The sequence below is a fragment of the Phaethon lepturus genome, unplaced genomic scaffold (genome assembly GCF_000687285.1).
Source record: "Phaethon lepturus isolate BGI_N335 unplaced genomic scaffold, ASM68728v1 scaffold13766, whole genome shotgun sequence".
NCBI lineage: Eukaryota > Metazoa > Chordata > Aves > Phaethontiformes > Phaethontidae > Phaethon > Phaethon lepturus.
The window spans coordinates 1,065-14,660 of record NW_010548398.1 but is presented as its reverse complement, the minus strand read 5'-3'; the positions used below and the strand labels follow the sequence as shown (position 1 = coordinate 14,660).

Here is a 13,596-nt window from a genome sequence, read left to right as displayed (position 1 = left end):
GGCTTTCAAGCCTCTTCAAACTTGTGTTTTGATAACCTGAAGATCTCTACACAATGCAAACCTCAACAACTCCAGGAATTATTCTTATATGTGACTCATTCAAAATGCAAAGTCAGTTACTAGGTTGTTTTAAATATTGGTACTTGTATAAACCAATGAAACTACTAAGCAGTAAGTTTCATGTTTGCTTTGAGAGAAATCTGCATAACGCCCCCAAATCACTATAGCAATTTTGACGTAATGAGGAAGGGAATTCTTTCAATATCTTGGAAATCTAATTAGTCCCATGGAAACAAGTAGCTAAACCCTTATAAGCACCTCTAGGCTTGTTCTGGCTGTCACTGATAAGCATCAGAGTACTTATGAAATATTTTATTTACAAATAAAAATAGAACTTTATATCTTCTCTGCAATTCTCTAGTTTTCTTCATTGCTCTCTGATAAAAAGCACATTTTTTGGACCTGTCTCAAGATCAAGACCTATATCCCCAGAAAGGGAAAATTAAAGAAGCTGCTGTTCAGACCCAATTCTGTTTATTTTGTCTTCCTCTCCACCAGAAGCCATCTGGATGTTGCTTTGAAATAGATGGATTATGGATAAAGTTATCAGAAGGGATTAGTGTGATTAGAAAGACATTAATCCTGTCAAGAAGTAATGGTCAAGTATTAACCACCGACAGTTGTTCCTAGAATCATGTTTGTTTTCATTCATCCCATTCCCTCCCTTACACTCTCATTTTGTGATTGTATGCCATAAAAAAGTCCTTGCTAAGCAAGTTCTCCCAGTGAGGCTGGGAAGCTCCTCTAACAGCTACATTAGAGATGATTATATTACAGTTGAGCATCATGAAAGTGAAGTGCTTGCTTCACTAATGCTGCTTGATCATGCAGGCAGGCTGTCACTTACCTTTTTGTCAAGGTCAGTGCCTTCAAGTTTCAACATGGTAATAATCTCCATTTTCACAGAACAAGCCATTTAATCATGTTAAAATGCTTTACTAATATAGCCTACTATCATACAGGAAGGCAGTATCTCCATTTACAGGGAAGGAAACAGAGAAGGAAACAGAGAAATTACAGGACTTTATTTGAAGACAATTTGCAGTGAAGAAAGATATGCCTGAAGAGATCTCTGTATTGCAGTGGACCATCAGACTTTTCCTTGTCTGTCCCCAGCTATTTGTGCTTTCATGACAAGCTGCTTCACTTCCACAGAGGTACCATTTATGGAGGAACAGTTTGCAACAAAGAAAATAAGGCTCTTCTTTACAGTAATGAGAGAAAGAGATAAGAAACTTTCTCTGCCTCTTTCTGTAGTTTGATGCTTGATTTTGCTCTGAGTCTCTAGTGGAGTTAAAATTATTTCAGCAGTGAGAAAGAGGGATCAGAATGACTTTCTCTTTCCAGGATATTCTTTTTCTTTCTTCTAACATGACAGAATACCTACAGAGCAAGACACTGCCATGGCTGCGATAAAGAAGCCTGCTGCTCTCATCACATGCCAGAATGACAGTGGTACTGGTGGGATGCTGTAGCCTGTCCCTGTCTCTGCTTCACCCTACATGGTCTGCCCTTACTTACAGTAACATGTTATAGTTTAGGTTATTTCATCTCCAGATGTCCTATCACACTGCACAGGAAAAAATGCCTCCTGCCAATACATGTGGAAACAGCTAGTTAGCACAGCTGTTGATCTGTACCTGTATACATATTACAGACAAGCAAGTGCTATCTTGGTTGGACGCTGGTGCCACCCTACACCTCCAGTCCCATCCACCCACTTTTGAGTAATGCCAGGCTCTGGCATGCCATGTGGTATGACACCATTTGTCTGAGTACAGAGGAGGATAAAATCCTGCAATAATCCATGTTCACACCGCAGACTAAGCTGGATCAGGTATGTGTTGTGCACTTGTAGAAGGGCAGCCCATTTGTACAGATGAACGCTCTTTCTGTGTAATTTCATGTACAGTACATAGAGGCAATAAAATGACACCTAGGCTGTCTGTGAATTTTGCTCAGATTCCAATAGTTTTGCAGACTACTGGTGTACTAACAGGCTTCTGCTGTTCTGAACACAACTAAGGAAATATTATGATCACTTGTAGTCAGTGGAATGATCCACAATGTCATGTATTATTAAAAGTTTCATAGTATTACAGCATGATTTTCAAAGGAGATGAGAAATCCACAATCTTCCTGAAGGTCCCAGGGGCTACAAAGGTTCATCTGAATCATGACCTTGAATACTGTGTTCAGTTTTGGGCCCCTCACTACAAGAAGGATGTTGAGGTGCTTGAGCATGTCCAGAGAAGGGCAACGAAGCTGGTGAGGGTTCTGGAGCACAAATCTTATGAGGAGCGGCTGAGGGAACTGGGGGTGTTCAATCTGGAGAAGAGGAGGCTGAGAGGAGACCTTATCGCTCTATACAACTACCTGAAAGGGGGTTGTGGTGAGGTGGGTGTTGGTCTCTTCTCCCAAGTAACCAGCGATAGAACGAGAGGAAATGGCCTCAAGTTGTGCCAGGGAAGGTTTAGATTGGATATTTGGAAAAATTTCTTTGCAGCATTGGAACAGGCTGCCCAGGGAGGTGGTGGAATCACCATCACTGGAAGTGTTAAAAAAATGTGTGGATGTGGCATTTCAGGATATGGATTAGTGGGCATGGTGGTGTTGGGTTGATGGTTGCACTTGATGATCTTAAAGATCTTTTTCAACAGTAATGATTCTGTGATTCTGTGATCTCCTTTGAAAATGAAGTAATAAGAAACAGCATTTTTAACATTTAGATATCTTGATATGAATGACAATAGTGTTTATGCTAAAAAAAAAAATTTAAAAAGTGCAAGCTGATTTACAAATAGGACTGTTGCAGCAGTTTCTCTATGGTTAGATTATCAGACGCAAATAGCACTTGAAACATGAATTATCTTTTCAGAGAGCCTCAGTATATAGCTATTTTACTAAATACAGTGGAAGCTCAGAGGTGTCAGGCATGATGGAAAATCTTGCTCTTGATCTTCAAACAATGAACAATATGTTAGAAGATCTTGCTGTCTGCAATACAATATTTGCAGTGATTGTGTTTAATTTTACAGCTAGGCTGGTGGAAAAGAAACTGAAATCTACAAAAAAACCCAAATCTACATTTCTAGTACATCATAACATGCAACTTTTTGAGATCCTGTTTTTTAAATAATGCTTCATAAAATAATACGAGTTTTATTTTTTACCCAAAATGTTGAGATCTCCTTTTCCTTATTATGTAACACTTGTAACTGTTAATGATAAACTGACATATAGCAAAAATCCTGCCAGGAGTTCACATCATGCATTGTATTAACTTAATGTGCAATAGGGAATCTGTTTTTATGGACTAATGTTAACAGGGCAGGACTTTGTACAGCACACAGTGAAGATCAATGTCCAACAGCTATTCTGTTACTGGCTTCCTCCAAACAGCCCAATATGCGAGGCTACTGCGGTGTATCTACGAATGCTGGGAGGGACAACCAGCAACCTTTGATCACTAACTGATAAAGGAGACCTGAGACATTGTAGTAAAGCTCATGCAGAATTCATCCTGGCTTGTTGACTTTAGCTGGTCTGATTAAAAAAAAGTATTTCCTAAATTCAAAGGTCAGGATGCAAATGAAAACAAATTATTAAATATGGATGTGCAGCTTCACGTCTGTGGAAAGAGTCAAGAATCTTAATAATACTTGATTTTCTGTTCTGTCAGTTCTTTCAAGTGTTTTTAGATTAAGAAAAGGGCAAAAGGATTTGAAACACAAATTTGGATTATAAAGAAATGTCAGATTTATTCAACTGTTTATAGTTCATACATATTTCTATCCTAAGGAAACAGGGAATCCAGCCAGCCCCTCAAGCTCTACATGTCATTGCCAATTCTTTTGCAAGACACTAAGTATTTTAGAGCTCTTACAGGAGTACAGAAAAATTCTGCAAGGTCACAAACTGCTTATACCCCATTTGTGATCACTACAGTGCTTTCCACACCCACTCACTTTGTGACTATAGATGTCTATTGCACATCACTAGATCCCTACTGACTTTGCCTAAATAATTTGTACTGACTTGGTCCAATTTTGTCATTATGACATGCATAACTCTGCGACATGTCATTTTTCACTGAAACAGTTTGGACCTCTAGGTTGCACAAGCAAAAGGAAACACTAGAAGACAGTATGGGATCTGACCATTAAACTCTGTATTCCTAAACACAACTAAGAATATCGATAATATTACAGATTATAATGTAGTGAAACCTCTGAAGATGTCTGAGGCACGGAGGAGGGATTCTTAACAAGGTTTCCTAAGAAGGTAGAATAGAATTTTCCTCTACAAGTTCAGGCAATCTCAAAGCATCCTTTGGAGAACTTTTGGGGTAATCTGACATCAGTTCTACAATATAATAGCAATATGGATAATTTAAAGTAATATAATGGTGTTGAGTGAGATTGCTCTCTGACCAGTTCTTCTAACCCTTGGGTAATCTTTCCCTTTCAGTTTCATCCAAGTACAGTTTTCCTTTTCAGTCTGAAAGTAAATGTATTTATCCCCTCTAGTAATCTCCTTAAAACTCACACCTCTAGACTGACTTTCTCCACAATAAAGACTTAGATCGCATATCCTAGGAAAGGGCTAAGAGCTTGTTCTCACTGGGGTGAAATGTATTTTTATTATTATTATTTACATACAGTGATACACATGACAGGTAGTTCAGAAATGGTACATTATACACACTTTACATTATCATGGAGGTACCGCACAGATTTTCCCATACTAACCCAGCAGAAGGTTTACGCTCCTCCGTTGGGGAAGAGCTGTTCCCAAGTACCAATATTTTTCTATTGGCAAGGTAGCACAGGTGGAATAGATGGAAAAATCCAGAGTCTAATAACATGAAGAAAAAGCCTTGTGTTTCCAAGAGCAGTTTAATTCTATGGAAAATACAGCTGCTTTGGTACATTATAAGACATTGTTCTGAGCAGGCTTCTCAGAGAGCTGTAGGCAGCTTTTTGCAGCTGCTCCACAGCACCTCACTAGATAATACAGTACATAAATTTGATTGCACTTGATTATGCCCCATTTTGGCAGCTGTACAAGCATAAGAACAGAGTGACTGCTATTTAGGAAAGAATGACCAGAGGGAATATTTTAACTCCTACATAGCAGAACAGTCCAAGCCAAAACTGACTAGAAGCTTACGTTCTCTCTCCTTTCCCATTCAGTCTTCAGTTAATTATGTGAATTTGTTAGGACAACATAGAAAGTATCTCTCACTACCAGGAATGGATTAGACAAAGTAGTGCTGCACATACCAGTATTACTGAGTGAGTTAATTTTGGCTGTCCTCTTGGCTTAAATTTAATGATAAATAAGAAAAAAGATAGATTTCTCAGCCTTTTAGAGATCTGCATTTTCCTTCAGAACAGACTTTGTATTGACCATATAAGGCACTGATTTATAAACAGGGTAGAAGATTTAGATAGCAAATTTCGGTACTGACCTCCTAGTGTTTGGGTCCAATTTTTATCCCTAACAAATTGTAAGCTTAAGTAGTAAAACAGACAAATAATCTCCAGTCTGTGGTCTATTACCCGTGTCATCTACAGCTGACAGCAAGCAAAACAGTGCACGACACAATTTACACAAGCTAATGATCTGTCTCACAGCATGTTTTTAACCAAAACCTAAACTCCCAAAGAATATACTGTTGTTGTCAAGTTATTTAGGGTATGTCTGCACAGAAAACTGGAGACAGACACGAACTCGCCCTGCCTTCGCTCTGAGCTGCCAAGGCTGGTCCGGAAGCCATACAGCCACGTTAGTCCTTCGCATACAAGCTTGGGCGCAAAGCCACGCTAATGCGGCTATACAGCTTCCGGCATGGATCTGGCACCAGTCTGCCCAGTTTGGCTCATGAGCTAAGTGAGTTCACATCTGCCTTCACCCAGAGCATCTCCACATCCTCTTGCACAGTTTATGCAATTGTCAACTCTTCAAAAGTAACTAATGAGTCCTGAGAGACAAAATTTGGTATGGCCCAGTACAACTGAAAAACGACAGCATTCCATTAAAACAGAATGAGCAATATTTTTCATTAGTGGGATGTTAAAATGCCAAAGCATTCCCCAAATCAGAGAACTGTAAAAAAAAATTATATGAGGAAAAGGGTACTATAATGGAGTAGGTTCTAATTAAATACTAGGCTTTAACAGCATGAGTAAGAATGACCACACAGAAATCTGAGCAGAAGGATAAGGGATTACCAGAACTCATGGCATTATGGCCAGGAATCCCCTTAAAGAAAGACAGTTCTATATTTAGCATATCGTATTTAATTCAGCAACAAAGCCCCAATAGTAACAATTATTTATTACTACCCCCAAATGACCCTTCAAATAAATATAAAATTTTATTAGCATACTCTTGCTTGTATTAGGCACAACATACTTTGCAGAATGAGCTTTATAATTTTAAAAAATAGAGGTCAAATCAATTATTTAGATTTTACTATAAAGGGAACAATCTTTCTATAACAGAATCTGCACGTGGAAAAGGATCAAATGTCTGCTTAACATTATTTCTTAATTGTCTAGAAAATAGTTAGTGGTAAATACATTAAAAAATTAATAATTATCCTAAGCTTAAATAAAACAAACTGCTTTTTCTAAAAGGAATATTCAGTGGCATTACAAGCCTGTTAGACAGCTGAACAGTTCAATTCTGCCCTGACAATGCTCTTCCATAAGTAGTCTCAGTGCTTACTGCTAATTATAGTCGTAGAAAACTGGGCCCAATATCTATTACCAGATAAAAACTTAATCAGATAAACAAGGAGGGTGTTGAAATAAGGATGCAATATTCTGTTACATATACAGGTAGACGTACAAGACAAAGAGAACTCAATTGGTTCAGCTGGTATAAACCTGTGTACCTGGCTTTGGCCTTCTTTTCTGAAGAAGCAAGGCTTATGCAGTCAAACTCCGTGTGTGTGAGCGCCCTTACTAATAACATTTTACTTCATTTTTCTCTCAAATTACACAGAGGGGATGGAATGCTTTGAAAGAGAGAATTAGGTTCCTGTAAGGTCTGTGAAAATATACGGCTGAATACAGGAAAGAAATAATCTGTGCACTACTAGTATTATCTTGAAATAAGAACCAGGGGCTGCAAGCACTGCCTCTTCTCCAGCCTGCCTTACAGATCTGCAGCACACACGTTTTGCAATTAGTCTTCGAAGACGCAGGAGGTCTGGTGCACGTGGTGGTTCTGCCTGCCCAGAGCTCCGCCGCGCACTGGGAGCCAGCCCCGCGCCTCCCCTGCGGGCTCCCTGGCACCTCTGTGTTTTGAAGAGAGAGTTGAATTTCCTTTCTGGGCTAAACGCCACAGTGTAAGCTCTCTGCCTGCTGGAAGGAATCCATGCCAAAAAGAAGCATTATAAATGCCGCAGCAGTGGTAAATTTTTCAGTCAGACTTTGCAGCTTCTTCAAAACCTCAGTCACAAGAAAATACAAAGTTGTAACAGATCAAGTTTCAGTAACGGCCTCCCTCCCAAAAAAGTCAATGCAGTTATGCTTACTGAAAATCAAGTTTCTGGCCCACTGGAAGTCTATCCATACAAAACTGGTAACGTGAGATGAAGGTGGTGGGGCAGGGAACAGGTACAAGGACAAAGGCGTGATGCTCCGAAGGGAGGTGACAACGCGCGAGTTATGGCACAGTACCTGCCGTCATGGCTGGCCTGCGCTTGAGCCAGCACCCATGCCTGGCGCTGCTGGCACAGACAAGATTTGGTCAGAGGGTTTGTGCTATCTTTAGCAAATGTGAGAGGATATTAATGGGAAAATTGAGTGGTTTTTTTTGCTTCATGCAGAGCACAAAGACATTGACATTAGATTTGGTTATTTCAAGCATTTAAGAAGTTGAAAGCTGAAGCGATGCACAGGTACCTCTGCCAACCAACTTGTTCTGAAAGCACCACCTGCAGGTGAAGGATACGCGTGTGTGTGTGACGTTTATAATTAACCATAGCGAAAGAGAGCAGATATTATTTTCTGAGTAGGCAGCACTCCCAGAAAGCGCCTCGGAGGAAGGGCCTCCCAGGCGCAGAGGTCCTCCCGTCCTCGGCTCGTGGTTCCTCAGGCTTCTAGAGAGAGCCACCTCCTGGCTACCAGCTGTAAGACAGACTGAGCCTCCCGGCGCCGGGAAATGCAGCAGGTGAAAGGAAAGATGGTTTAACAAATTTGAGCACCTTGGGCCAGCTGGTCAGCAGATGCCCGTCTGAAGACCTGGACCCATGGGTTTTTAAACATATCAGAGGGCTCAGGGCAGGATGCACTTTGTGCCCCTGTACTCGGCACTGGTGAGGGTGCACTTCGAATACTGTGTTCAGTTTTGGGCCCCTCACTACAAGAAGGACGTTGAGGTGCTTGAGCGTGTCCAGAGAAGGGCAATGAAGCTGGTGAGGGTTCTGGAGAAAAAAATCTTATGAGGAGCGGCTGAGGGAACTGGGGTTGTTTGATCTGGAGAAGAGGAGGCTGAGGGGAGACCTTATTGCTCTCTACAACTACATGACAGGGGGCTGTGGCGAGGTGGGTGTTGGTCTCTTCTCCCAAGTAACCAGTGATAGGACGAGAGGAAATGGCCTCAAGTTGCACCAGGGGAGGTTTAGATTGGATATTAGGAAAAATTTCTTCACCGAGAGGGTGGTCAAGCATTGGAACAGGCTGCCCAGGGAGGTGGTGGAGTCACCATCTCTGGAAATGTTCAAAAAACGTGTGGATGTGGCAGTTCAGGACATGGTTTAGGGGGCATGGTGGCGTTGGGTTAACGGTTGGACGTGGTGATCTTGAAGGTCCCTTCCAACCTTAATGATTCTGTGATTCTGTGATTCTGAGAACCACCTCTGTCAGTGCCACATAGTGTGTGCTTGAAAACCTAGGATGTTTGCTGAACCTCTTGCATATAATGGAGAAATACTATTTGCATTGCAGTTGTCAAATGAGGATCAAGGCGTCTATCCCAAAGTGAGTGAGGGAACTTCAGATCTCCTGCAGTCAATTTTTCAGGCTTGTTGAGGAGATGCCCTTGTCCAGCTGCAGTTAAGAGCTCAGGCAGAGTGTAACTGTGTAACTGTGAATTCAGATTTGGCTCCTATGCTCTCTGAGCTCTCTTAATATTCCCATTCCCAGTTTTAAAGGTAGTATCCTATGTTTATACATACAATAAGTACTGTACATCCGGCAACTGAAGGGTCTAAAATTTTATCCTGTAACACTCCCCTACTGTGTATTCCTAGGGCAGATGCAAATGGTCAGACTATTTGTTACAATTTCTTTCTTTATGTTGCTAACAGAAGCAGCATCCTTTGTTATGTGGGTACCTGTTCTCATCACTGAGAAGAGCAAGCTCCATACACGAGACACTTAGTGGATACTAATAGGTACAAACAGGGCTAAACCTCAGACAGAGGATGGGCGAAATCAATACATAGTTCTTTCAAAGTCATTGTATGATGCTATGAAGCTTTTTTATGTAACCAGATAACTGAAATGGTATCAACCCCCATTCTTAATGAAGGTCTATGTCACAACAAAAACTTATGAAGCGCTCAAACTGGAAGGCTAGTTTTACTGGTGATTTCACCAATTTCAAGATTTTTTCTGTCTGTGGGAAAACAAAAAATAAGACCACAGGTGACAGCAGATACCAGAAACGGGTACAGGAGCTCTAGGATGCAGCACTTTCAAGTGCTGGGACAGAGTTGGGCAAGACAAGGAGCTGTACATTGAAAAAACAGTCTCCTGTTGTTCAACTGCTTTCTTCTGCGTTCAGGAACTTTTAAAATGAACAGTTCAATCAGAGATACCTGACTATATAACCAGTTTCTCCTTCCTAATGCTTACAATCTGCAAAGTTCCTGTTTTAATTCTCTAACTATCAGGTCAAAAGAGGAATAGGACAAATTTTCAGCCACTTCTGTTTAAGGTTGGATTTGTGTTAGTGATCTGTAAGTGCAAGATTTTCTAGTGTATTATCAGTCTTCTGTGCCACACACTTGCCAGCTTTTACTTCTGCCACAACCCTTCAAGATAAACTCTGGACTTGAAAACAGTGTATTTTGCACTCTTTTAACCCTCCTTTTTTTTTTTACTTGTTAGTTCAAGAAAAAACTTGCACTAACTTCAACTAGGAGACTAAAATTAGAGCTTGGTGCTGTAGCCCTGGATTTTGTAAACAATAATACAGAGTAATTTAGAAGATAATTTAAATGTCATTGTTCCCACAAGACTGGATGAGAATATTCCAAATCCACAAAGAAATTTAGTTTAAATGTGTATGTAGACTGGTAAAAACGCAGAGCACTGGTTTACTCATTTTATGAAATATATGTGCAGGAAATATTGTGCTTGTGAAAAAAAACACCACTGTACAAGAATGTAATTGTATCTGGAGTATTTTTTGTTTGCAAAAACCTGAAATTTCAGTATGCAATAGCAAGTGATGGTTAGTTTGTTATACAGGGAGATAGACTCATGCTGTCTTACAATGAGAGCTAATCCCTTTGAAGATCTGTAAAGTTTCTTCTCTTCCTTCCTGAGAATGCGGTCCATTAGTTCTAACAGTGCGGCTCAGAGATTCGCTCCTGACACATCTGTAGGTAACATAGAGCTATCACAGGCTGTGTCAGAGCAGCTCGTCCCCACTGTGCTGCTTCTCCTCCTGGAATCTCTAAAAAACAAGGGGATTTAAAGAACTATACATTTTAGGGAAGGGCACGTGACTGCTCCAACCCTTTTCTGGCCTTACTACGTCACTTCCTCATGTGACATTCTTGTTGTTCTTGGAAAAACTCTCCTTTCTCCTCTCAAAAAAAATCTAACATATTTTGTCTTGATGTTCTCTAGCTACGTGGGACAGAACCAGGTATGAGTCCATGGTCATACTATGGCTAGTTCTAGGCATGTAAGCACCATGAATCAGCCTCATCCTGTGAAAAACCATGAGAAAGTAGAGGTAAAGGTAGATGATTTAAAAACAAAATTAGTGCTGGGTTGCGTTTATTTTCAGCAGCTCTCAGCGATCTGAAGCCTAGAAACTTATCTTTCTACTAAAATGGAAGATGAATTTTTTACATATGTATTTGGTTCTGGAAGCTGAGGCTTCAAAGAAAGGCACCAAAGAGTGCAAGATTTTTTTCATAGATCTGGTTAGGTAAAGTTAGATTTGTTACTCTCCATCTCTCTTTCTCTCTTCTCTCAGCGTTGGGCTGAGAGCTTTTGGTCATCCAACTGGTATTTGTGACTGTAGTCAGTTGGAAGACAAAACAAATTTAGAGAAGAGAAAAAGCTATCCTAAATTATGACCACTCACTACAAAGACAGCTACCATGCACCATCCCTCAGCACCAGGATCTAGGTCATTAATCCTGCCACTGATAAAGTGGCATCGCTAAAGGTTCTGCCTTTAATGTACTACAAAATCACTTTCACTTCCAGCTGAAGTCAGGCACATATCATCTTATTTGTATGGTGTATTATTTAAATTGTTTAGATTTAAGGTAGGCTTTTTGATAAGGTGTGTTATTTATTCCATATATTTAACTTCTAGTTAGCTTGAAGGAAGAAGTCCTCCCATTACAAGGAAAGAAGAACAACAATTAAAAAAACCTCATGAGTTTTATAAGAAAATAATTCCTACATGAGGTATTGCATAAATATTCCTATTGATTAAAAAATATGTTCATAGCTCCACTATAAATATGAATGTACAGCAGTCAGTAATGGTCCTGGCACTTTGACATTAATTCAGTTAAAGCCAAAATAGTGGTGATGACATGTCTCATTTAGGAAACTTCAAAAGGTGTTGGAACAATCATTGATGTCACTTACCTTGAGACAACCAGCGGGAGAATCAACATTTTCAGCATCCTCATCAGTAACTCACCAGGAAACTGGAAATAACTAATTTCCTAGAAATACATGGAGATATACATGCTTATTGTTTGGAGATAGAGAGTATCTGTCCTGCTAGAGCTGTGGATCAGATAATGTTGGTAAAATCTGCAGCTTTGGTATATAAGGTGGCAAAGATAGTAGGCTTTAAAAGATCATTTTAAAATTAATTAGATTACATATTGTGTTGTAATTCAACAAACACACACTACGTTGTTCATTCCTTTACAAAGGAAGGCAAAAATGAAGTCTTGGGGACTGTCTCTTGGGGACTACTGTTAATAGGTTGCCCTGAATAGTCTCTTCATTCTGCATTTTGTGTGTTTTGCTAGATGTGTATGTTTAGCTAGATGTGTATGTTTAGCTAGAATGTGTATGAAGCTACTGCTTCATAAAGATGTTCAGACAAAAGTTAGGAGCAGAACAAAGAATTGTTTTAGTTTAGTCATATTTATTAAGTGCTATATTTTTTAATTGAGATTTATATTTCGTGCTCAACAATGCATTCAGCAATGCATGTTGCCTTCATTCTGTCTAACACAGCAGAAAGAAATGAGTACCTGCAAAGAGCATAGCTGAAGTATGCTGCAGCAGAAATCCCCAAGTGACTTTAATAACATGGTCTGTTAATGATGGGAAATCTCAAATTTATTAATACAAAATACCATTGGTGTAATATAAACATCTGTACCTCTGTACATCTGATGATGAAAAATATTCCCAGTGTTTTCTTTAGATGTACATGTTCCAAGGTAATATAAAATCCAACTAATATATTGCACCTCCATTTTTTAACAGGTCTATATTATAGATATATATATATCTATACATTTCATCTAGCTTAAACACTCACTATTATTATCTGTACTTGCAACGTTATAATATGCTTATGCTAGACTTACAGGTGTCTTAAAGACCAGAACCCTTTGCAAACGTATTGTTTGAGAATGTGTGAAAAGACTCCAAGAACAGTGTAGATTAACAAACGAATGAAATTAAACAAATTTAACAAACACACACTTTTTAACTTCAAAAGTCCATCGCTAAGTTCCACAAGTTGCTATGTCTTTTGTTACGTAAGCATGATATTTTCTCTGTAGTGACACGCTCTGCTGTGCCACACATACCTGCTGGGAGAGTCGTCTCGTCCTCAGGAAGAATCCGAGAAGACAGCCAATGGTGACTGACAACACCGAGAGAATGAGCAAACCGTTTCTTTTACAAACATCCTTGATCCGAGCGAGGATTGCATCAAAAGCCACCGCCATGCTGTCCTCCGTGCTCTTTGGAGAAGAATCAGCATCCCATGGAGAGAGAATTCACTAGCTCCTCTTGTTTGGGCAGACAGATCTAGCTCTGTACAGATCAGATCAAAGCGCTTCCAGTTCTGCTTAGCTGACCTGCAAGGTCACCCCTCTGCCAATAGCCACCAAGCAAGCAGCCGGCATTATTGTTCCAAATTAATACCAACAATCCTATTATCGACTACATCATTAAGAGCCTGGAAGAAGATTAGGGGGCTCTGGAAAATTAGAACAGAATGCAGTAGTATTTCTAAAACAAGACTGGTTCAAAACAAAGGGACACTCCAGAGAGAAAGACGGTGTTTGAG

General features: G+C 39.9%; 1 protein-coding gene across 1 annotated transcript in view; it reads right to left on the bottom strand.

Moving 5' to 3' along the window:
- Positions 1-13,252, bottom strand: part of LOC104623011 (excitatory amino acid transporter 5-like) — a 56,753-nt gene extending 43,501 nt beyond the window's left edge. The window contains exons 1-2 of the mRNA XM_010289952.1: positions 13,112-13,252; positions 11,922-12,001 (exon numbers count right to left, since the gene is read on the bottom strand). Coding sequence (XP_010288254.1) covers positions 11,922-12,001; positions 13,112-13,252 — 221 coding nt within the window. The remainder of the gene's footprint in view (positions 1-11,921; positions 12,002-13,111) is intronic.
- Positions 13,253-13,596: the final 344 nt, after the last annotated feature.